The sequence below is a fragment of the Hemiscyllium ocellatum genome, chromosome 18 (assembly GCF_020745735.1).
Source record: "Hemiscyllium ocellatum isolate sHemOce1 chromosome 18, sHemOce1.pat.X.cur, whole genome shotgun sequence".
Classification (NCBI taxonomy): Eukaryota; Metazoa; Chordata; class Chondrichthyes; order Orectolobiformes; family Hemiscylliidae; genus Hemiscyllium; species Hemiscyllium ocellatum.
In genome coordinates, this window is record NC_083418.1 from 71,060,753 (window position 1) to 71,085,893 (window position 25,141).

Below are 25,141 nucleotides of genomic sequence, written 5' to 3' on the forward strand. Positions count from 1 at the left end.
CTCTTCCTGGAAGTCATTAGTTCCAATGTGTACAATGACCTCCTGCTGGTCCCTCTCCCTTTTGAGAATATTCTACACCTTCTGCAAGATATCCTTGACCCTGCACCATGGAGGAGACACACCATTCTGATGTCTCATTTTTGGCTGCAGAATCATCTGTTTGTACCTATGAATAAAGAGTCCCCTATCACAATCCATCCCTTGGAACCTGATTACATTGGAGCTAGTCCCTGTACCAGAAACCTCGCTATCCATACTACATTCCCCTGAGTGCCCTTCACCAGATATATTTTCCAAAACAGTTTACTTACTTGAGATGGGGATAGCAACAGGGGACTCCTACACTATGTGCCTCCCTCTCCTACTTTTCCTGGAGGTATCCCATCTAACTGTATCTTTGATTTATCTCCCTCCTTGCAAATGCTATCAATCACATCCCCTAGGCCCTGTAAATTCCTCTTTGCCTCTAACTGCTACTCCAACCAATCCATGTGATCTGATAGGATTTACAGCCAAACACATTTCCTGCAGACATAATAGTCAGTAACATCAAAACTCTCCCTAATCTCCCACATCCAATAGGAAGAGGACATCACTCTACTAAAGGCAATCTTTGCACCTTAACAGTCTACACACCCAAAAGATAGCACAATATTACTGCCCTAAATTCACTGCTCCAAGCTATCTTAGTACCTGTTCTTGTTTATTTTTAAAGTTTAATCAATAGACAGCTCTCAATAAAACATATAATGACAAAAAGCCGCTCCACTCACTATTGTAACTTTACACAAAAAAGTAAACAATACCACTTAGCTGCTCCCTGCTGTGAGCTCTCCCACATAGGTTTTTCCACGGTCTGCTGTGAATTTCACCTTCTGCTTATTTTTCTTGGAAGGAACTCCAATGTCCAGAGATACTTGAAACCAGACAGCAGAGGTAATCAGCTCTGCAGGTTCATTGCTGAGTTAGACAGCTGTGCAAATTTATTTCTGTGTTTGGTTCACTTCCCACATAGTTCACTATCTTGTCTCTCTTCCTCTTTTTTGAAGTCCCATTATTTTGATTTTTTTTTCTAAAGTTCCAAAACAATGCTCGTAGAATTCAAGGAAATCAGCTCCAACACTGAAAATATCTTAAAAAAGGAGCAGCTTTTATCCTGTCTTCCACCCTGAACTACCCAGTATACTCTGTGAAGCTTGTTGTGTACACCTGTATGAACAGCTGTGAACTTGCTACATTTCCATTGTTAGCCAGAGTGTCCCTTTAGGTAGGTAAGAAGCCTTTATGTATCTAACCTTAAAAGAAGAGGAGTATTCCTTGGTGATGGTAAGGTCCATTTGAAATTTTTAAAAGTAGACTTAAGAATTCAAACCAAGTGTGCCTATAAATTCATTATTCTCAACTTTATACTGTCAAAGGAACCCTTTAAAGGCACCTCATAAGGAATTTAAAGGTTCTGCCCCTTAAACATTTGAAAATGGTGGGGTGTGTAAGAAAATTTGTTGTTATTTCACTCCTATTGACATAAGTCTAAGCATTTCAATTGCTAGATTCATGCTGTGTGACTGATTCTACAACCCTTTTTTAACCAGTGACTGCTATTTCACAGTTTGATTCACAGCTACTAGAAGTTATAGATTCTTTGAAGTGGAACTATGAATTCCAATGCTTGCTGTTACAAGGGGTTATGCTTTTGAATTATATGTTTGTTATTATAATGTTTTATTTAAGTGAAGGCATGTAAATTTAATAAATGTTTATTTAGGAATTAGTGTTTTTTTTTCATCATAAGAAAGTTTGAATTTTACAAGGCATACTTTAAATTTTGTTGTTGAACTTCATTTTTTTCTCCATTCTGCATAGGTTGAATTCTGTCAATGGTGGGTACAAGGTGAGTTGGCATGGACAATCTCAGGGCACATTGTGATAGATGGATATAAGGCATAGGTTGGCACCAAGTTGACAAAAGAACTGTAAATAGCCTTAGCTGTGAGTGGAGGCACAAAGGTTGCAAAGGAAGGTATTAATAGCCATCGTTGCTGCATGGGAGCGTGAAGTTGCATGGGTTCACATGTGTTGGGAATTCCTGTGAGTATGATAGCTGGATACATACTTCAAGCTTTATTATTTATTTTTAAACTTCAAACAGAATTCTGGATACAAAGAGCAGGCCTTCCAGCCATCTGCATCATCATGCAGCAATCTCTCCAGTTCTTTCTGGGTCAACCACTCTTATCCCTATTCCAGGCTACTCCCTTATATTGAAAATCCTATATCCAGGTAGCCAGTCTTAAAAGCCTGGATGACTCAGCCAGAATTTTCCCATCTCAGCACACCTGACATAGGAGGGGAACTCTGGGCAATAATGAGACCGTAATGCACAGACACAGAAATTAGGCCACCCAGCCCATTGAGTGCATTCTGCCATTCCGTTCTGGCTAATAAATTACTCAACCCTAATCTCCTGCTTTCGACCTGTAACCCTTAGTCCCCTTGATGCTTAAGAACCTGTCTGTCTCCATCTTATATATACTCAATGACCTGGCTTCCACAGCCTTCTGTGGCAATGAGTTCCATAGATTCACCACTCTCTGGATGAAGACATTTCTCCTTATCTCCATTCTAAAAGGTCTTCCCTTTACTCTAAGACGATGCCCTCAGGTCCTCATCTCTCCAACCAATGGAAACATTTTCCCGGCATCCACTCTGTTTCTTATTGTAATGTTAACGTTCATTAATATGACTTTCTCCAGATTAATTATTTTGACTTTAGCTTACAGTACTGAATAAAGATTGTTATATCTGTGAATTATGGAATGCAATATGTCCTATGCAAAATTGAGAAAATGGAGTAAGTGGTAAAATATTTTCATTTCTTTCCATGTATATTGTTTGGCACCAAAAAACTTTGGGCTATTGGATAGATATTTAATGAAAAGCATTACTGTAAAGTAGTCTCTTGGTCATGAGTGGTGGAAATGTGATATTCAGAAGCTTGTTGCTGGATTTATGTTGTAAGCATTAGTTTTGGCATTCAATTGTTTTAGCTGTTGGACTTGATACAATAATTTACAGTAACTACTGCAAAGATCATGAGAATTAATGGTGCACCATTGACCTTCTGTTAAAAGACTGCTCCTTTCGAATGAATTGAGTTCTAAAATGATTTAGTTCAAACTGTATAACGCAGAACATTTACCCTGATTGGAATAAAATCAACTAGATAAATTAGTGAGTTCTCATTAGTAAACAATAAACGTGTATGTTAGAAACTCAAAGTAAATTTGCAGATGACACTAAGGTCGATGAAGTTGTGGATAGTGACGAAGGATGTTGTAGGTTACACAGAGACATAGATAAGCTGTAGAGCTGGGCTGAGTGGTGGCAAATAGAGTTTAATGCAGACAAGTGTGAGGTGTTTCACATTGGTCGGAGTAACCAGAATGCAAAGTGCTGGGCTAATGGTAAAATTCTTGGTAGTGTAGATGAGCAGGGGGATCTCGGTGCCCATGTACACAGATCCTTGAAAGTTGCCACCCAGGTTGACAGGGTTGTTAAGAAGGCTTACAGTGTTTTAGCTTTTATTAATAGAGGGATCAAGTTCCGGAACCATGAGGTTATGCTGCAGCTGTACAAAACCCTGGTGTGGCCGCACTTGGAGTATTGTGTACAGTTCTGGTCACCGCATTCTAAGAAGGATGTGGAAGCTTTGGAAAGGGTGCAGAGGAGATTTACTAGGATGTTGCCTGTTCTGGAGGGGAGGTCTTACAAAGAAAGGCTGAGGGACTTGAGGCTGTTTTCGTTAGAGAGAAGAAGGTTGAGAGGTGACTTAATAGAGCTGAAAAAGGACTCTCCCTGTTCACCCTATCTAACCCTCTAATTATCTTATATGGCTCTATTAAGTCACCTAGGAGAAAGTGAGGACTGCAGATGCTGGAGATCAGAGCTGAAAAATGTGTTGCTGGAAAAGTGCAGCAGGTCCGGCAGCATCAAAGGAGCAAGAGAATCAACGTTTCAGGCATAAGCCCTTCTTCAGGAATCGTCGATTCTCCTGCTCCTTTGATGCTACCTGACCTGCTGCGCTTTTCCAGCAACACATTTTCAGCTCTGATCTCCAGCATCTGCAATCCTCACTTTCTCCTAGGTGACTTAATAGAGACATATAAGATAATCAGAGGGTTAGATAGGGTGGACAGGGAGAGCCCTTTTCCAAGTATGGTGGATGGCGAGCATAAGGGGGCATAGCTTTAAATTGAGGCGTGATAGATATAGGACAGATGTCAGAGGTAGTTTCTTTGCTCAGAGAGTAGTAAGGGTATGGAATGCTTTGCCTGCGATGGTAGTAGATTCGCCAACTTTAAGTACATTTAAGTCGTCATTGGACAAGCATATAGTCGAATGTGGAATAGTGTAGGTTAGATGGGTTTCAGATTGGTGTGACAGGTTGGCCCAACATCGAGGGCCGAAGGGCCTGTACTGCGCTATAATGTTCTATGTTCTTTGAACAAAAGTAAGGGAACTTAAATTTTTTTATTTTGACTCATAATGAATGTAATACAGAATCTAAACTTAATTATTACACTCTCAGCACAGTCAGCTAGTTTGTCTGTCTTAACTCATGGCATTACACCTTTGTTTCAATTTTGATGAAATTTTAAAGCCAACTTAATAATAACTGATCATAATTGAACGAAGACAAATTTTTGGGGACTAGACTGAAAGAGATAATACAGCATATATTTCTCAAATAATTTGTGAAGCAACCCTTTTGAATAATTCCATCTTCTTTGAACTAGGTTTTAATTGTAGCAGATATAAAACGTTTTTCTGAAGATGTGAAAGTCTGCCTATTGGGATTTAACTGACATCACAAAAACTGATTAAATTTATAGTCATCAACATGCATCAATGAATTAGCATCAGACTTTTTCTAAAATAAAAAAAGCCTGCCTTTCAGAGCAGAATTTATGAACTACATTTGTAAATATGCTTTTGATTTATAGAATTATAGAATCCCTGCAGTGTGTGAAATCTATAAATTGCTGCAGTTTAAAAATGGTGGTCAAAGACAAAAAGGTCTTATGAGCACAGACCTTCACAGTACATCAGTAACACTCACTGATCAGTCTTATTTTTCTTGAAAATGTTTTTTTAAACTCTAAATTATAAAGCATCTCCAGTTTTGTCTCTGAATTGAATTGAATTGAATTTATTGTCACATATACCGAGGCACAGTGAAAAGCTTTGTCTTGAGAGTACTACAGGCAGATCACAGAGTTAAATAGAGTAGATAGTAAGTAACAGGTAAACAGCGGCAAAAACCAAAACACAGGTACAGGCCAATGTGAGTCCATTCAGTATTCTAACAACAGCGGGGTAGAAAATTTTCCAAAACTGGCTGGTGCATCTGTTCAGGCTTTTTGTACCTTCTCCCCGATGGTAGAGGTTGTAGAAAAGCATTGCCAGGGTGGGATGGATCTTTGAGAATGCTGGCGGCCTTTCCTTGACAGCGGGCCTGCTAGATGGATTCTATAGACGGGAGGTTGGCCTTTGTGATTGTCCGGGTCTCTGTAATAGTCTCTGATCTTGAATTGTACAGTTGCCATATCAGGTAGTGATACATCCAGACAGAATGCACTCGATGGCACACCTGTAAAGGTTGGCAAGAGTATTTGCTATCATGCCAAATTTCCTCAGCTGCCTAAGGAAGAAGAGATATTGATGAGCCTTTGTAACCAGTGCTTCCACATGAAGAGGAAAAAGTGAGGACTGCAGATGCTGGAGATCAGAGCTGAAAATGTGTTGCTGGAAAAGTGCAGCAGGTCAGGCAGCATCCAAGGAGCAGGAGAATCGACGTTTCAGGCATGAGCCCTTCTTCAGGAATGAGGAGAGTGTGCCAAGATAAAAGGTAGGGAGGAGGGACTTGGGGGAGGGGCGTTGGAAGTGCGATAGGTGGAAGGAGTTTAAGGTGAGGGTGATAGACCGGAGTGGGGGTGGGGAAATGCGGTAACTGGAGAAATCTGAGTTCATCCCTTGTGGTTGGAGGGATCCTTGGCGGAAGATGAGGCGCTCTTCCTCCAGCCATCGTGTTGCTATGGTCTGGCAATGGAGGAGTCCAAGGACCTGGGAACCCTCCAACCACAAGGGATGAACTCAGATTTCTCCAGTTTCCTCATTTCCCTTCCTCCCATCTTGTCTCAGTCCCAACCCTCGAACTCAGCACCACCTTCCTAACCTGCAATCCTCTTCCTGACCTCTCCGCCCCCACCCCCACTCCGGCCTATCACCCTCACCTTAACCTCCTTCTACCTATCGCACTTCCAACGCCCTCCCCCAAGTCCCTCCTCCCTACCTTTGATCTGAGCCTGCTTGGCACACTCTCCTCATTCCTGAAGAAGGGCTCATTCCCGAAACGTCGATTCTCCTGCTCCTTGGATGCTGCCTGACCTGCTGCACTTTTCCAGCAACACATTTTCAGCTCTGATCTCCAGCATCTGCAGTCCTCACTTTCTCCTAGAAGATTTTAACCTACTGCGAATCCTCTTGCAAGGATGCCTTCTTTGAAGAAGCTCTCTTCCTTCCTCTACAAGGATCTCAGTGAGTCCCTCTCTCACTGCACACCCCAGGTCATCTCCTCTGCACAGAAGCTCTTCAGCCACGTTCTCAAACAGACTCACTACCACAGCCACATCTCCTTCCTCAGCACCTGCCTACGGAACCGACTGACCCCGCACGGACTCCGGACTACGTTCTGACCAGCAAAATTTGGACCCAACCAGGACAACCAGTACCTACAACAAATCCGAAGCCTCCAGCAACAGACCTCCCTCCAGATCCTCTGCTCCACGCTTGCAGCCATGTGCCGCTACCTACATCCCCTGCAATCAGCCCTACCCCAGCTCAGGACAACACTCTCACAGACCTGCAAAGGATCTCTACTGTTCTTCATCCACAGAAGAATCCATACACTAAACAAACAGTTCTTCCTAGCCATATCGGAAATTAAAGACAGTAAGTACCAAAAGCTTTCATGTACTTACCCCCACAGTCTGGGTTCCTCAACTGTTCCAGAATCTTCCATCGGCCTCCGAAATCACTCTGGCGCCATTAACCACGCGGCCGCTGCAGCGCCCTTGGCAGCAACCGCCGCCGCGAATCATGACGTCATTTCCGCCCCCACCGACCTTGCAGCCTCCGCAATCGCCGCCCGGACAACCGCCTCCACGATCACCAGGAAGACCTTCGCCGACAGATTCGTGTCCTCCGTGGGGTGCACGGTATCGGAAACAACACCATTTCTGTCGTCACCACAGCCATTTCCGCTCCCTGGGTTGCCGTTGCCGCAGCCACATCCGCCCCCAGTGACATCGCTCACCTGCACACCGACCACGCCGAACCCCGCCCCCACGCCTAACCCCGCCCCCACGCCGATCTCCGTTCGCACGCCTAGCCCCGCCCCTACGCCGAACCTCACCCCCGCCCTGATCTCCGTCCCCACCCCAATTCCTGCCCCCACGCCTTATCTCGCCCCCACTCCCAGCTCCAGCCCCACAGCAGGTCCTAGCTTCCACCCCACCATGCTTTCACCATTCCTCCAGAACTACCCCTCTCTGAGGATGAAAGATCAATTCTCAGCAGAGGCCTCACCTTCAGTCCCCTATGTTCTCGGATTAACGAGTTTAACACGCGGCGAGACATTGAACAATTCTTCCGCCGCCTTATCCTCCGCACCTACTTCTTCAACCAGGATCCTCACCCACCCTCTAACGACCCTTTCTCCCGCCTCCAACACACCCCATCCACCTGGACACCCCGTGCTGGCCTCTTACCTGCCCTCGATCTCTTCATTGCCAACTGTCGCCGTGACATTAACCGCCTCAACCTCTCCACCCCTCTCACCCACTCCAACCTCTCACCCTTGGAATGTGTAGCCCTCCACTCCCTCCACTCCAACCCCAACCTCACTATCAAACCGACAGACAAGAGAGGTGCGGTAGTAGTTTGGCGCACTGACTTTTACACCGCTGAGGCTAAACGCCAGCTCGGGGAAACCTCCTCCTACTTCCCCCTTGACCATGACCCCACGTCCCACCACCAAACCATCATCTCCCAGACCATGCATAACCTCATCACTCAGGGGATCTCCCATCCACTGCCTCCAACCTCATAGTCCCACAACCCCGCTCCGCCCGTTTCTACCTCCTGCCCAAAATCAACAAACCTGACTGCCCCGGCCGACCCATTGTCTCAGCCCGCTCCTGCCCCACCGAACTCATCTCCGCATACCTCGACACGGTCCTGTCCCCCTTAGTCCAAGAACTCTCCACCTACGTTCAGGACACCACCCATGCCCTTCACCTCCTCTATGATTTTCGCTTCCCCGGTCCCCAATGTCTTATCTTCGCCATGGACATCCAGTCCCTGTACACCTCCATCCCCCATTACGAAGGACTCAAAGCCCTCCGCTTCTTCCTTTCCTGCCGTACCAACCAGTACCCTTCCACTGACACCCTCCTTCAACTGACCGAACTGGTCCTCACTCTGAACAACTTCTCTTTCCAATCCTCCCACTTCCTCCAAACCAAAGGAGTAGCGATGGGCACCCGCATGGGCCCCAGCTATGCCTGCCTCTTCGTAGGATATGTGGAACAGTCATCTTCCGCAGTTACACTGGCACCACCCACCACCTTTTCCTCCGTTACATTGATGACTGTATCGGTGCTGCCTCATGCTCCCATGAGTAAGTTGAACAGTTCATCCACTTTAGCAACACCTTCCACCCTGACCTCAAATTTACCTGGACCATCTCAGACTCCTCCCTCCCCTTCCTAGACCTCTCCATTTCTATCTCGGACGACCGAATCAACACGGACATTTACTATAAACTGACCGACTCCCACGGCTAGCTAGACTACAGCTCCTCCCACCCTGCCCCCTACCAAAACGCCATCCCATATTCCCAATGCTTTCGTCTCTGCCGCATCTGCTCTCAGGAGGACCAGTTCCCAATACCGAACAACCCAGATGGTCTCCTTCTTCAAAGACCTCAATTTTCCCCCAGACGTGATCGATGATGCTCTCCACCGCATCTCCTCCGCTTCCTGCTCCTCTGCCCTTGAGCCCCACCCCTCCAATCACCACCAGGACAGAACCCCACTGGTCCTCACCTACTACCCCACCAACCTCCATATACATCATTTCATCCGTCGTCATTTCCACCATCTCCAAACGGACCCCATGACCAGGGATATATTTCCCTCCCCTCCCCTATCAGCATTCCGAAAAGACTACTCCCTCCGTGACTCCCTCGTCTGTTGGGATAGATTCATCAGGACTTTTCAGAATAGGTGTTAGCTCTCCACCAAAATTCTGCTCAAAGCGAGCATAGAAGGTATTGAGACGATCTGGGAGGGATATGTCATCGTCTGTTATCTTGCACTGTCTCTTTTTAGAACCCGTGATGTCATTTGGTCCTTGTCATAGTCGCCAGGTGCTGTCTGGGTCTCTAGTTTGGATCAGTATTGGTCCTTGGCTGTCTTAATGGCTCTGCAAAGGTCATACTTGGATTCCGTATATTTGAGTGGATCTCCTGATCTGAAGGCCTCACACCTGGTTTTTAGCAGGTTCTGTAAGTCCTGATTCATCCAGGGTTTCCTATTGGGGAACACCCAGATTGACTTCCTCGGTATACAGTCCTCCACACTTGTTGATAAACACTGTGACAGTAGTGGCGTACTTGTCCAAGGTACCTGCGCACTGTTTGAACATAGCCCAATCAGCTGATTCCAGACAGCACTGGAGTTGATCCTCTGCCTCCTCTGACCAGCACTGGACCGGTATCAGCGAGGGGAGTCTCCTGCTTGAGCTTTTGCCTGTAAGCTGGGAGAAGAAACATGGCATTGTGGTTGGAGTTCCTGAAATGAGGGCAGGGGATGGAGCAATAGTCATCTTTCACAGTGGTGTAGCAGTTTCTAAAATGTTCGGGCCCCTGGTGGGTCAGGTAATGTTCTGGTGATACTTGGGCAATACCTTCCTTAAATTGGCTTGATTGAAGTCACCAGTCACAATAAACAGAACCTCGGGTGTTCCGTCTCCCGAGTGTTAGTGGTGGAGATCCAGCGGAGATCACTTTGAGCAGAATTTCGACGGATAGTTAACAAATTAATTATAACACTGTATACTTTGGCAGAAAAGTTGACAAAGATTTGCATTGGATAGTTTCAGTATCTCCTATTTCCTATTTTGTATGTTCCAGAATTGTCAGATGGTGATTTGAATAAATTTCCCTTGGAATGCCAATGTCATATTGAAATTAATGAAAGAATCACCTTGTTTTTTTGTGACTTCGCGATATACCAAATTACTTTTCTGCCAATGAAGTACATATGATGTATAGTTATCACTAATTTTGGGAACCATGGAGTTGAACTTGGTGAGGTCTGTCAATGATGTTAGTTGAGTGCCATACATATAGGCCAGAAAACCAGAGGGAACTTCCCTGCTCTTTGAATTGTTCGAAAGGTCAACTGTGTGTGTAAATTGTTATGCTGACCCTATTATTTCTGTTAATGGTAATATTCCCATGCTTCATAGGTCCATTGTTCAATGCTATATTTCTAACCATCTCAGCGGTATTTACTGGTAACAGTTTAGAATGACTGGCAGAACCAAGCACATTCATGTTGTGGAATTCTGTAGATTTGAGTCCAGACTTAGGAAATGTATTATGCCATGCTGAAATTTCGGCAAGGTCAGGATCCACTCATTGGAAAATCTACGAAGCAGAGAACCAAGATGAAAAGTGTAAGATTTCACAGGTTGGCTTCAGCCAATACTATAATTGAGGACAGACAAAATTTAAAGCTTTAGGACTTGAATTGCAGCACACACTCCTTCATTGTTCACAATATTACCACTGGCTAAGTATGAGATTTGTATGCCTTTGCTAAGATCTGATAGTTTAAAATGTCACATCTTTTTATTGTTTTACCTTTGAACTATGGTCTAAACGAAACTGCTTTATACCAAGGAGACTGTGCAAAGAGATTGCTGTAATTTTTAAAATAATGAATAATGGGTGTGTTGTGAGTTGTGTAAAATGTTGCGCTTTTCCTGAAAGAGAGAGAGCAGAAACAGACACCATGGAGCTGATGGGCTCTGAATTAAGGGAAAGCTACTTAACAATAATGTTCTGATTGGCTTCTGACCAGGATGAGCTGATGAAATGGAGAAATAACCACAGCTTGGAAGCTGGAAAGCAGTCGTTTCTTGGCAAATTGGTGTTTTGTTTTGTGAATTATTTATTCTGTTTTGGATTATTTTTTCTCTATTTATGCATGTTAGGAACAGTAAAGAAAACATGGTATTTTTGCAGACTTTCTTTCATTTGTCTTTCTTTGATCCTACAGGTATAGATTTAACATCTAGCCAGTTAATTGAACAACATTTTGGATCCCTTTGGGAAAATTCTTTGTCAATGATCTGCAGTCACTATTCTTTGATTGAATTGATTCAAAGGATGTTGTAGCTACTTAAAAAATTTGCAATTATACAGCATCTCAGGATATTCCAGTGTCCTTTAGAGCTACTAAGGTAATTTTTGAGGTAATTTCTGACCAGGTGCCCCTATTTGTGGCAGAGAAGAATTTAGCCCGGACAGAGTTTGTTTGAGGTCCCAGAAAGTTTCCACATGCAGCTAGTTGTCTTCCACTTAGCTTTCTCTGCAAATCTCCTGTCGAAGAAAGAGTAAGGCACTTTTAAAGACAGTGAAAGGACAACGTTTCATCCAATTAATGAAAGAACGCTGGTGTGCAAATAGCCTTGTATCAACAGCAAAGATTTATAAAAGAATTGAAAGGAAGAGAAAGAAAGCACCTCATCGAATCCTGTGATCGGACTGGTGCTGTTGAACTGTGTTTCCAAGATCATTTTTACTTTGTCCACCTTTAATATCCATTTATCATCTTTCTTTGCGTGTCTGTCTGTTTGGGAAGGAGGAGTTTAAAAAATGCTGAGTTTAAGATATAAAATTATAAGTGAGCATTTCATATTTCCTAATTGCCATTGGTTAAAGCAATTGGTTTATTATTTCTTGTTAAGAACAGATATCCAGTGAGTATTTCCTATTAACCTGAGTTTGTTCAGTAAATTGACAAGACTGAATTGTGTGACTAAACCTTTTCCCTGTTGTGGTGACTGCAGGAAGAGTGAAATTTGATTTTGACTGCACTACCCGCATAAGTTGTGACATAGTCCAGAAAGTGGGTGGAGACATCACCACAGGGAGAAAGTGAGGACTGCAGATACTGGAGATCAGAGTTGAGAGCATGGTGCTGGAAAAGCACAGCAGGTCAGGCAGCAAGGGAGGAGCAGGAGAGTTAATGTTTTAGGCATGAGCCCTTCATCAGGAATGAGCTGATGAAATGGGGAAATAACCACAGCTTGGAAAGCAGTCATTTCTTGGTGTTTTGTTCAGTGAATTATTTATTCTGTTTTTTTTTCTATTGATGCACGTTAGGAACAGTAAAGAACTCATGGCAATTTTTTCCAGGTTTTCTTTCATTTGTCTTTCTTTGTTACTACAAATATAGATTTAACATCTGGCCAGTTAATTAAACATTTTGGATCCTGTTGGAAGAATTCTTTGTCAATGATCTGCAGTCACTATTCTTTGATAGAATTGATTCAAAGAATGTTGTAGCTACTTAAAAAGATTTGCAATTAGACAGCATCTCAGGATATTCCAATGTCCTTTAGAGTTACTGAGGTAATTTTTGAAAGAAAGTTACCATTATGATGCAGCAAATGCATGAAACCAATTTGCAGACTGCAAGCAGCAATGCAGTAATGATCATATTCTCGGCTTTTGTGATGTGAAATCTTTTAAATATAAATTAATATGTGGTGTTTTCTTTAAAAAAAAATCAATATCACCTTCAGTTTATCTCATGCTGACTCAAGTCTATTACTCCTTTCACTTAGCAGTGGAATGAAGTTATAGTGGACTCTGTAATCAGATGCCTGAAAATAGATCTGAAATACTACATGTCCATGTCGATACCTGCGCTTGGAAATGGAGTGGCAAACACAGGAGCAGTAGAGTCAAGATTACTCAAAATAATGAGCTAGTTAATTATATCACTATATCTGGCTAGACAATCAAAAAATGCTGAACAGTCATCAAAATGAAGTGCTGGAGAAACTCAGCAGGTCTGCCAGTGTCTTTGGATGGAGAGATAGTTAATGTTTTGATTCCATTATGACTCTTCAATGTCTGTGCTCTTCTGAAGAAGAATGACCCTTCTGAAGAAAAATGTGCATTTGATGCAGGGCAAAGAGAAATTGTAGCTGTATAGGTTTCTCAGTAGCTTGGATGACAGCTCTTAAATAGGATTTGCCATCATAATTGTCCTCAGTAGCGTTGTCAAGAATATTCTTTTCTGATTGTGACTTCTTTCTTTCAGTGCTCGGATTCAACCTTTTCTTGGAAGATTCAGCCAGCTGGAGAGCTTATTAGTGGCATCGGGCGTAGAGACAGACACTTTTGATGGAGTTGTCATAGACGCAGGCTGCTCCTCTATGCAATTAGATGTTCCTTGGCGTGGGTTTGCATTAAGCAAAGATGGTCCGCTTGACATGAGAATGGATGGAGACAGGTTTGTACAAAAACTGCAGTTATCCTCATTGCAAAATTGTTTTAAATTGAATCATATGAGCCAACACAAATACTCCAGTTAATCCTTCTGTAGGCAATAATTGTGGGAAATATGGTTCTATCATATATCTGGTAATGAAAGCAGAAAAGAGCGTGTGCAGTAAGAGCTTAAAGCTAGATATTTTCTGGCATAGTGTGAATAAAAAGTAGTGCTATTTTCTTATTCAATTTCTTAGCAATAAGGAAAATGGTGAATATGTGTTTCTTAGCTTCAAACAGCAGGATCACAATACTGTGTCTGCACTTTTTGAAAAAAAATTTTACAGATTCTACAGACTTCCACCGAATTGAAATTAGATGTGTCACAATTAGTTTTAGTTCAGAGAAGAATCTTGATACAATAGAGGACAGATTATTTCCTCCACTGAGGTCCAGAAATACACAGTGCCTAGAATCCAGAGGGAATGCTGCTAAAAAGTGTTTTTCTTAGGGAGGGTGGTGTTTTGAACTGGTCTCAGTTGAAGCATATTATACAGCCTAAGATAAACCAGTCAAAATAGTAGAGCATGGATCTTTGTTGCATTATCATCATCAGTCAGTCCTGTGATCAACTGGAATAGGGCGGCACAGTGGCACTGCTGCCTCACAGCGCCAGAGACCTGGGTTCAATTCCTGTCTCAGGCAACTGACTGTGTGGAGTTTGCACATTCTCCCCGTGTCTTCATGGGTTTCCTCCGGGTGCTCTGGTTTCCTCCCACAGTCCAAAGATATGCAGGTCAGGTGAATTGGCCATGCTAAATTGCTTGTAGTGTTAGGTAAGGGGTTTGGGTGGGTTGCGCTTCGGCGGGTCGGTGTGGACTTGTTGGGCTGAAGGGCATGTTTCCACGCTGTAAGTAATCTAATCTAATCCCATTTCCCACAAATTGGCTTGCAGTGTGTTTGTCCGTTTTGTAAGCAGTGCGTTGCCTCATAACCCTCAAATGTCAAGATGCTGCTCACATTTTCATTTTATATTTGAGACGACCAACAACATGTGTCAGAGTTCCTGGTTTGTCTCTAAAATGATTTGTGGTAGGGAGATCAAAAAATCATACAGAGCACGCTGTTTTTGCGTCTTACAAATAGAGAATAAAATTTCTCTTCCTCTGATTGGGAATACATTTTAAACCATGCTACATTTGATTCAAAGTAGCAAATTGTAAACTGTTGAAAATGACATGGTGCCAATAAGATTCTATTTGCATGATTGGGCTTATCAATAATTTGTATCTAAGTTGATGTGAGCTGTATGATGGAAACTGATGGAAGTTGGCCTAGACATGTATTTTCTACAAAGAATTCAACTTGAAATTACCAACAACTTAAAGAATTTCAATCCTTGTTCCTTAGAATAACCTATTACTCATTAATCAGATTAGTTTCCGAAATTATATGGAATGGATATTGCTTAGTTAAATGCCCCAGAAGGTTGAACTATGTACCTTTGTTTGTCATGATAAATTCTGTGAAAACAAAGTAATTTTGTACATATGAATTATTCCATATCAGAGTAGGTAAATTTCTGTTCCATATTATACATAAGACTGACTGATCTGTCTTCTAAATTTGTTTGCAGACAATAAAAGAGAGCTCTGTTTCACACAGCAAACTTATTTTAGACTTTGGTTACTTTTTACGAGATATAACATATATTTTTGTTAGAAGAACAGGAGACTAAAATTTCTGTCATTTATTGAGTTTCATGCCTTTCTGACAATGGGTCAAAATTAGAATGCTGATTAATATTCTGTGACTTCAACAAAAATAGTTTTAATTGGGTTTTCATTTGAAGGCAAAGATGCGCTTTGAAATATCTTTTTTTAAACTATCTGTTGCCAAAAAGAACCTGAAACATTCTTGTATGCCGTGTACATTTCAGCTCCGTCTCTCTGTGCTGTGAAGCTTCACCTCTGTCAATGAAAATGACGTCAAAGAAATTAATTGGCTTCTCTTGTGCGTAGGTACCCCGACATGCCCACCGCAGCTGACGTGGTGAATGCCTTAGATCAACAGTCACTTGCGTCCATCTTGAGGATCTACGGAGAAGAAAGGCATGCAAAGAAAATAGCTGCAGCAATCGCACAGGCACGCAGCATCTATCCCATCACTCGCACTCAGCAGCTCGCCAGTATAGTTGCAGGTATTCTCATTAATTCCAGCCAGTGTCTGGAAGGAAAATACTAATCTTAAAAGTCCCAATGGGACCTATTTGTACTGTACACATGCAGGTACTAATCCTGTGCATTATGCTTCTGATGTCAGAGCTTTAGTTTGGAATCAGGAATAGAAATCAACAAATTAGATTTGACATTCTGAAATTATTATTCTGCTGGATTATTATGTAATATTTTCTTCTTAAGTAGGGATGACAATTTATTGCAGCGTAAATTGTCTGTGTTACTTAAAACTTAAATAGATGGGGTATTTTTAAGTGAATCCATTCCCTAGAACCTTTGTAGAATTAGAAATCAACAAATGTCATCGAACAAACTTAAGGTTTAATATTGGCTGATGTATACAAAAGATGCTGCAAAAACAATTTGTTCCCCCAGGAAAAATTGCTGCCTTTACTGTGCAGTATTTTTAAAGCAGCCTCTTAATTATCCACACATTCTGAATCTCCCAGGTGATTCAAATAATTGCAAGTCCACTGTAGTGATCCAGTAATGTTTTTTTGCCATAACGATTTGTTTGAAAGCTGCTTTTACCAATTTGCTTACATTTATTTTCTTCTTGAGAAGTTGCTAAGTTTCATATTGTAAGTTAAATGCCGTATAAATGAATATTTCCATTAACTTCAGAATGCAAACCATGGCTACTCTGTAAAGGACAATATTCCAATATGAAGTCAAAGTACTTTGATAAGTGGAGGTTTAAACAACTTTTACAAAATTAGATGCTGCTGATGTCCTTAATCATTGGAAATCTTGATTCTGAATGGAAAATATTTTACCAGGATTAATTTTATTGTTTTTGCTTGCACACTGCTAATCATACTAATCATATTTTTAAATTTTAATTAGTTCTGCATCAAGATGGTAAAAATCATGATGTGATTAGCATGGATTGAATAATTGTGTCACATCAGTAAATCAGTTTTTTTAACAAAGTGAGGATTGTATTTGTGCCGGGAGACCTTATATGAGTCATAGCCTTGATTGTCACTGCATCTGACAGCTTGCTTCCTTTTCTTGTCATTTCAACAATCCTGAGTTTGGTTCTCTATAGACAATGTAATCTTTGGGGATTTTTTTTATCATAGTTTGAAAGTGTTCAGGAATTGTATGACTAATATGTAAGTTTGTAGATCTCTACTTGGCTGCTTAGTACTATTTTGTCAGCTAAGGAAATCTCATTATAGTCATTCTACTATTTCCCAAATGGTTTGGTCACTGTTAACCTGTTTTAAAATTTTAATCCAACTTATTTATTATAATGAAACAAAAGACTGTAGATGCTAAAGATCTGAAATGCACAAAAATAGGAATTGACGGAGAAGTTCTGCACATCTGCCAGCATCTGTGGAGAGGTTAAAAAATGAGTTAACATTTCGAGTTCTGTATGACTTCTTCAGATATTAATGCTGTGTGTGTGTGTGTGTGTGTGTGTGTATCGGGGGGAGGAGGGGTGGTGATCGGAGGGAGGCTGTGCTGATAAGTAGAGACTGATCTCAGAAAAATTAAGAAGCAAAAGTTATGCAGACAAAAAGATTATTATAGTAAGCTAAAGAAGAAGAGAAGCTAAATAAGTAATAATGGGGAACAATGAGTGGGTAAAAATGGGTTGGCTGTGTTGAAAGCAAGCCATGTCATGACAAGACCTGGGAAGTGGAAGTTGGTCATCAGCATGGAAGGTGTTGTTCGTGATCTAAAATTATTAAACTTGATATTGAGTCCTGAAGGCTGTAATGTTCCCAAATGGAAGATGAAGTGTTGCTGTTCATTTGAGTCTCACTGGGAGGACTGTAGCAAGCCTGAGACTGAACCATTGGCATGGGAATGTAGTGGTGTGTTGAAGTGACATGTTCCTCTCGGTCTCTTCTACACTGGAGAGGTGGGAGATGTAACGCAGTCTGGGTGGCAGCTTTGCAAAACACCACCATTCTGTTCTGAGCTTCCGGTTGCATACCACTAAATGCTCAATGCAGAGCCATCATCTATACGCTCACTCCTTTTCCTCTCCAAGTGTCCCTGTCATCAGCATCAATACTACCCTTTCCTAGCTATCAGTTTTGAAGAAAGGTCACTCGACTCATTTATGATAATATTCCTTAATATGTGGCACTCAAAAGCTTTGATGAGGAAGATTGAATGGAGATTTGTATATTGTTACATAAATTATATGCTTATTTTGAAAAGCAAACCCCTGTTAATGAACAAAAGCATTCCATGTTTGTGTCAGATCTTTACTTGTTGTGGCGAGAGAAGGCATGGTTTTTTGAAGTCCCCTTTCACTCAGTCCTGAAGAAGGGTTACACCCAAAACATTGACTTCTCCACCTCCTGATGCTGCCTGGCTTGCTGTGTTCTTTCAGCCTGCTGCTTGTCTATCTTGGATTCCAGCATCTGCAGGTTTTTTTTGTCTCTAATCTTTCAACCTCTGCCTATTTATCAGAAGTCAAATCTGCTTTTTGAGGGGAATCAACTGATATGGAATAATGTTTCCCAGATCTTATGAGTTTCCCATATGGATTTGCTCCAATTTCCTTCCGCAGCCCATAGATGTACAGGTTAGGTGGATTGGCCATGCTAAATTGCTCAAAATATCTAGGGATGTGCAGGTTACGTGGATTGCCATGGGAAATGTAGAATTACAGGGATAGGGTACGGAGTGGGTCTGCATGGGATGCTCTTTGGAGGGTCAGTGTGGACTTGATGGGCTGAATGGCTGCTTCCATACTTACAAATTGGAAACAGGCCTTTCAGCCCAACAAGTCCACGCCAACCCACCAAAGCGCAACCCATCCAGACCATGGTCCCTACATTTACCCCTTGACGTAACATTACAGGCAATTTAGCATGGCCAATTCACCTGACCTGCACATTTTTGGACCGTGGGAGGAAACCGGAGCAAACCCACGCAGACATGGGGAGAATGTGCCTGAGGTGGGAATTGAACCCGGGTCTCTGGCGCTGTGAGGCAGCAGTGCTAACCACTGTGCCACCGTGCCACCCACACTGAAGGGGTTCCATGAGCCTATGATCAGTGTTTTGGTGGATGACTTCGTGGTGATCATAAAACATTCCAATCAAAGATAGACACTGCCATCTATTTTTAAAAAAACCTGCGCCATAACTCTGAAAATTAGTTCAAACCACTAAACTGTAACTTTCATATTAACATGTTCTTAGTTATCTGTGCTTTCCAGTCGAATTTGGGAAATTGTTTTCCCCAGCTGTGTTGTCTGGAAAGTAACCAAATGGAGAATGTCTTTAGTATCAATCCTGTGGAAAGTTACACTATTTATTCATTCAGTATGTTTTAATTATAATATTCATAAGTGTACATATGTTTCCACTGTAGTCTGTCATCACATGACCTTAAGTTTGAAACTTGTAACAATCATACTTCTGCTTTGAGCTTTGTTGAAATGGTGTAGTACATTTTGCAAAAATTTCTTTAACAATTGTTAGGACCCATATTAACATAAGCAAAAAGGGTAAAGCTTGTTGTAGATAGTACATAGGAAATTATGCCATGAAATCACCCTTTTGTACCCCCTCCCACCTCCAATTTCCACCTGAAGAACAGGTACTGTATTCACCAATTTCGTGCCAATGGACTCCAATTGAAATTTATTGAAAACGTAAGAACATTTTCAATGGTTATGTATTTGGATTAAACCTATATTTTCAGGCAGAATATATTCTATTTTCATCTTTAGCACTGTTGTACTCAAATTCTATAAATGCAAAACAAATTACAGTAGATCTGTCTCAAATCAGGTTTTCAATTTAGAAAATAATGGCTATCAGTTTTTGTGATAGGTTCCCTGTTATGCTGTTCAGTAAATCACTTCAAAGCTTTTGATTTTCTATTGCATTCTAAATTCTATCTTGGATCCTTTGTTGATGAATCAATAAAGTTACAGACGATAAGGTGAAAGAATTCATGCAAATTCTCAAATTAGAATTAAGTAATTCTGTGAGACTTTAGAGAGTAGCATGAAATAGGGGACAAATTTATATTTGTGCAATTATTTGTCACATTGAGGGAGAGTGGCTGTTATCACAATGTGTTTTGCTCAGTGACCTGAAGCACAGTGATTTTACATACATGCTAAAATGGAAAATGAATTCATGTTTTTGCTATGAAGGCTCAGCCAGCCAACACACAGTATCAATTATAAAGACAGCATATCTCTGATTTAATATTCCTGCTCCTCAACCTCCTCATGAATGCTGAGATTGGTAGCAGTAATAGTAGAACATGCCGTAAATCTATACAACAAACCCCTCTAAATTGGAGGTAGCAATCGCTATAGGAGGAATTCTGCCCCAAACACAAGAGCAGTGATGAGTCTGTTTGGAGAATATGGCATTATACGAAAAATGAGATTATTAACGTCAAGAAACAAGTCCAGTCATTCACCCATGTTTGAACAGAGACATGGCAATCAGTGACATGGGACCCTTTTGAATGCATTTATATTTTATTGTTACCTATTTTCACCTCACTTATATGTAGTTTGCTATTCTTCCATGCCATAGAAAGGAAGTAGATGAAATCATTCCTGACACAAAAGTCTAGGTAGGTGCCTGTCATCTCCAGCTCACAACCTGCACCTTTGGGCTTTCACCTTGGAGACTAAAAATGCAGGGCACACTCCATAGATAGTGACTAGCTGACCTCCCCCACCCCCATTGACAGAGGTCAGCATTGGACAAGCACCTCACTCGCCAAATTATTATGACATGTCTATGACCCACTTAGTATAAATTTATCTACTTCATGCTGCACTTTTGGAATGCACAGACACCTTTTATTATAATACTACTGCCAGATCGCTTTGCATGCTGGGACTAACATCCATCATGCATCAGAGCAGAGTGCATCTCAAGGCTCTTTGCTTACTTTCATAACTCACCTATTTTGTCCCTGCTTGAAAGCTCATAACATTTTTGGCATTTTGCAACCCTATTCAAAACTTACAGGTGTTACCACTGAGATAACAATGATCAGTTGGGTCGATGGGCTAGAGAATGGCAGATGGAGTTTAATTTGGATAAATGTGAGGTATTAAATTTTGGGAAAAACAACAAACGCAAGACATATACAATGAAAAGTAGGGCCTTGAGCAGTGTTACAGAACAAAGAGACTTAGAGATTTAGGTACATGATGCTTTGAAATTTGCATCATTCATTGCTCAGACCATTTAGTACAGGAGTTGGGATGTCATGTTGAAGCTTTACAAGATGCTAATGAGACTACTTTTGCAGCACTGTGTACAGTTCTGGTCACCTTGCTACAGGAAGGGCATTATTAAATTGGAGAGGGTTCAGAGGTTTGAGATATAGGATAAGCTGGATAGGCTGTGATTTTTTTCACTGTAGTGTAAGAGGTTGAGGGATGACCCTAGAGATTTGTTAAATCATGAGTGGTCTAGATAACTTGAATAGCAAAGGTTTTTTTGCCTAGGCTGGGGCGTTCAAAACTAGGGTCCATATTTTTAAGCTGAGAGGAGAGAGATGTAAAAGGGACCTGAGGGTGACTTTTTCATCGCTGAGGATGTTGTTAATAAAAGATTTTCTTTTCAACTGTTGGAAGGCTTTCTGCATTAAAGAGTGGCGAGTTATTATATTATGCTGGGCACTGAGATTCTCGACAAAGTTCTAATGTGGTATCTCACTAAGGAAGGGTAGCCTCTGTAACTTCATTATTGTAGCTGCAGTTATAGTGATAGTCGATCAGACAGGTGACAATGAGAGGTAGTAATATGTTCACAATTTGTGCTCCTATTTGCAGTACAGTGTCAACCATACAAATTTCGAGGCTTTTTTTGTCCCCAACCCCACGCTGTGTGATGGATTGCTCATGGCTGGCAACGAAAACTAGGCTTCAAATTTAACACTGATGGTAAAACTCCCACAAGTTCCCAGCAGTGGTGAGTGTGTTCATTGCTGGTGACTACAAGACAGCATGCGCACAGTGCCGCAGAAGTATCGTGCATACGTAATGAAGTTGAGGAGTGGACTATTTCATGCAAAAACTTACTTGAGCTCATGGAGGGTTTCCTCCAAAACTCCTTAAAGTTGATGCACAGCTGAGTTTTGGTATAATTCAGCCCTGTTTCACTTTTAAATGTGTGTTTATGATCTAGCCATTGTTGGTGCACTGCATCAATCTAAATATCAGGCTAGAATGGTTAATGTTACTCATTACTGTGATGATACCACAGCTGTTGGTTATGGCTCATCACAACACCCAGTTTGCTGACAGGTGTTATGTGCTACAACTAAAAGATATGCTGTAATATATGAACAATTTTAATTTTTTTATGAAGTGGTGCAGCACACAAGTATAATACTGTGGATACTGGAAATCTCAAATGAAAACAGGAAGTGCTGGAGAAACCCTGCAGGTCTATCTTGGATAGAGAAACAGAGTCAATGTCTTGTGACCCATCACTCATGACTTGTGATGCTAAGGCATACAAGGCTACAGGTAAAGTGCTCAGAATTGGGATTAGCATAGTTAGGTGGTTGATTTTGATAGGTGCAGATGCAATGAGCCAAAAGCTTTTTTCTGTGCTGTGGATCTCTGCGACTGAAAAGTGAGAGTTCTGAAGAAGAGACGTGTTGGATTCAGAGCTGCCAGATGTGCTGAATTTCTCCTTCAATTCCTCTTCTAACAACAACAGTACAATATTCCCCTAAACCTCTAACCTGCAGTCAAAATTCAAACATGTTTTAAATAAAAACCCATACTTTGGCCCAGATTTTCACCGTGAAAAAGTCTCTCCCTGCTGTTAGGAAAATGGTATAAAATGTCAGAAATCCTAAATCCTGCCCCAACATTGGTATTTCTCACCTCTCTCCTTCCCCCTCTCCCCAGGCTTCACCTTCAGCATAGACAACACTTTTCCTAGCTGCTAACAGTTCTGATGAAGAGTTACCAGACTCAAAGCGTTAGGCCAGCTTTTTTTTCCCACAGATGCTGCCAGACCTGCTGAGTTTTGCCAGCAAATTCTGTTCTTGTTTCAGACCTCCAGCATGCACAGTTCTTTTTTGTATTTTAGTGCCGCTTATCAAATTGGTCTTTGATGGCCTGGTGTCTGGAGTGGGGAGATTAGACCGGCTTAGGACAGGTCTGTTCTTAATGTATTTATTTTGGATAGCCGGAGCTTATGAGGAGGATTCCTTGGGAGTGCGGAAGGTTATGCTTTCTTTAAGGTGGGGGTCAGGGATCCTTGAGTTATGGAGTCATGTGCCCTTTGGAATTGTTAACATGGAAGAATATTATGTGTAAAAGGTGTGCAAATTCCACTAATTGTTTATCAATACATACAACAATGTCTTAAGGTCTGTGAAGATGATTTATCAAAATGCTCTCCTCAATGCAAAATACTTTGCATTTTAGAACTTTAATGAATAAACTTCGGGTTTTTACCTGAGTCCATGGGTACTTATGAATATTGCTGAGTTGGTTTGGTAGATGATTGGGGGATAGAGTGATGCAAGGAAATAGGCCTAAATTAGCGAAAGCTGTAAGACCAACCAAATAGGAGGGCCAATAGACCATATGTAAAGTTGGGGTCACAGGAGATGGGTCAAAAGCATTGTATAGCATGAATGACACTACTATGCTAGCACAGTGTCCTGGCAAATCAAGTAACTAGGGCTGTTGAGGTGACTTTGAACTAAATTGGTGGAGTGGAGAGTTTCTTAAGAGAGGTTAAAAGGGAGTGTGTAAGTTGGAATGGAGGGATTACAGGACAGCTACTTCGGCAAAATTACCCAGGAAAAGACGAGGTGTGCAAAGATTTGTAAAAATGATCAGGAGATGCCGATGTTGTACTAAAGTGGACAAAATTAAAAATCCCACAACACCAAGTTATAGTTCATTAGGCTTATTTGGAAATACTAGCTTTCAGAGCACAGCTGCTTTGTCAGGTAGCTAGTGGGGGAGGATCATAAGATGCAGAACTTTTAGTACAAGATCATGGTGCAGCTATTATGCGATTTTCTTATAACACGAGATTACACAAGAACAAATCTATCGAGTTATATCAGAACTGACTGTCTATCACCATTCCTTCACCGTTAATGAGTCAGAATCCTGGAGCACACTTTCTACAGCACTGTGGCAGCATTTGCGTCACACCAACTGCAGTGGGTCAAGAAATTGATATTCATCATCTCCTAACAGGGCACCAAGAATGCTGAATAAATGCTTCCAATGATCTGCATATCTTGTGTGCAGCTTGTAGTGTCATCAAGGCATGTGTTGTCATTTGGGGAGGTGAATGGTACATGGGAGCAGGATAGCAGTGGAGAGTCTTCATTAGAGTGAGGACCTGCCAAGCTCAATCCATATGCTGACCTTAGGGAAGGTCATCGAAGTGGAGTACTCTGGAAAGCAGCAGAAAACATGTGATTTTGTAGGTACCTCCAAAAGCACTTGTACCCCAGTGGAAATAGATTGGAGCAAAGGTGAGGTGAGAAAAAGCTTTTTCACTCAGCGAGTCATAAGGGTATGGGACACACCTCACAGATGCAATTGAGGTAATCAGGAGGACATTGGATAACCAGATAGAAACAGGTTACAGGGAAAAGGTAGGAGATTGCAATGAATTAAAAGCAGATGCTGCAGATGTGATTGACCAACTGACCTCCTTATGCATCATCATAATTCTTTGATAGAATATGGTTCAATTACTATTCCAAAAAAAAAGATGAAATAAAGATATAAAGAAGTGAAATGTGATTAACTGGTTTTGACGCTCTAGCCACATTTGGCATCAGAGAGTCCGAGCAAAACTGGGATCAGAAGAAGTTGGGAGGAAAACTCTCTGCTGTTTGAAGTCATAAAGGAAAATGGTTTTGCTTGCTGGAGGTCAATCATCTCAGTTTCAGGATATTGCTGTAGGAATCCCTCAGAGTGATGGTCCCTGCACAATCATTTTCAGCTGCTTCATCGTGAACTTCCTTCCATCATGAGGGCAGAAGTGGGGGCGTTTACTGATAATTTAGATTAGACTTACAGTGTGGAAACAGGCCCTTCGGCCCAACAAGTCCACACCGACCCGCCGAAGCGCAACCCACCCATACCCCTACATTTACCCCTTACCTAACACTATGGGCAATTTTAGCTTGGCCAATTCACCTGACCCACACATCTTTGTGACTGTGGGAGGAAACCGGAGCACCCGGAGAAAACCCACGCAGACACGGGGAGAACGTGCAAACTCCACACAGTCAGTCGCCTGAGTCGGGAATTGAACCCGGG

The 25,141-nt window shown here is 41.7% G+C and overlaps 1 protein-coding gene across 2 annotated transcripts in view; it reads left to right on the forward strand.

The window, feature by feature from the left end:
* mettl15 (methyltransferase 15, mitochondrial 12S rRNA N4-cytidine) overlaps positions 1-25,141 on the forward strand; it is a 151,901-nt gene that overhangs the window by 103,031 nt on the left and 23,729 nt on the right. The window contains exons 2-4 of one of the 2 annotated variants that reach the window (XM_060839099.1): positions 1,864-1,891; positions 13,464-13,655; positions 15,655-15,833. In XM_060839099.1, the coding sequence (XP_060695082.1) occupies positions 1,878-1,891; positions 13,464-13,655; positions 15,655-15,833 (385 nt within the window). In that variant the 5' untranslated portion in view covers positions 1,864-1,877. The remainder of the gene's footprint in view (positions 1-1,863; positions 1,892-13,463; positions 13,656-15,654; positions 15,834-25,141) is intronic. The other variant, XM_060839098.1, reaches the window with a different exon arrangement.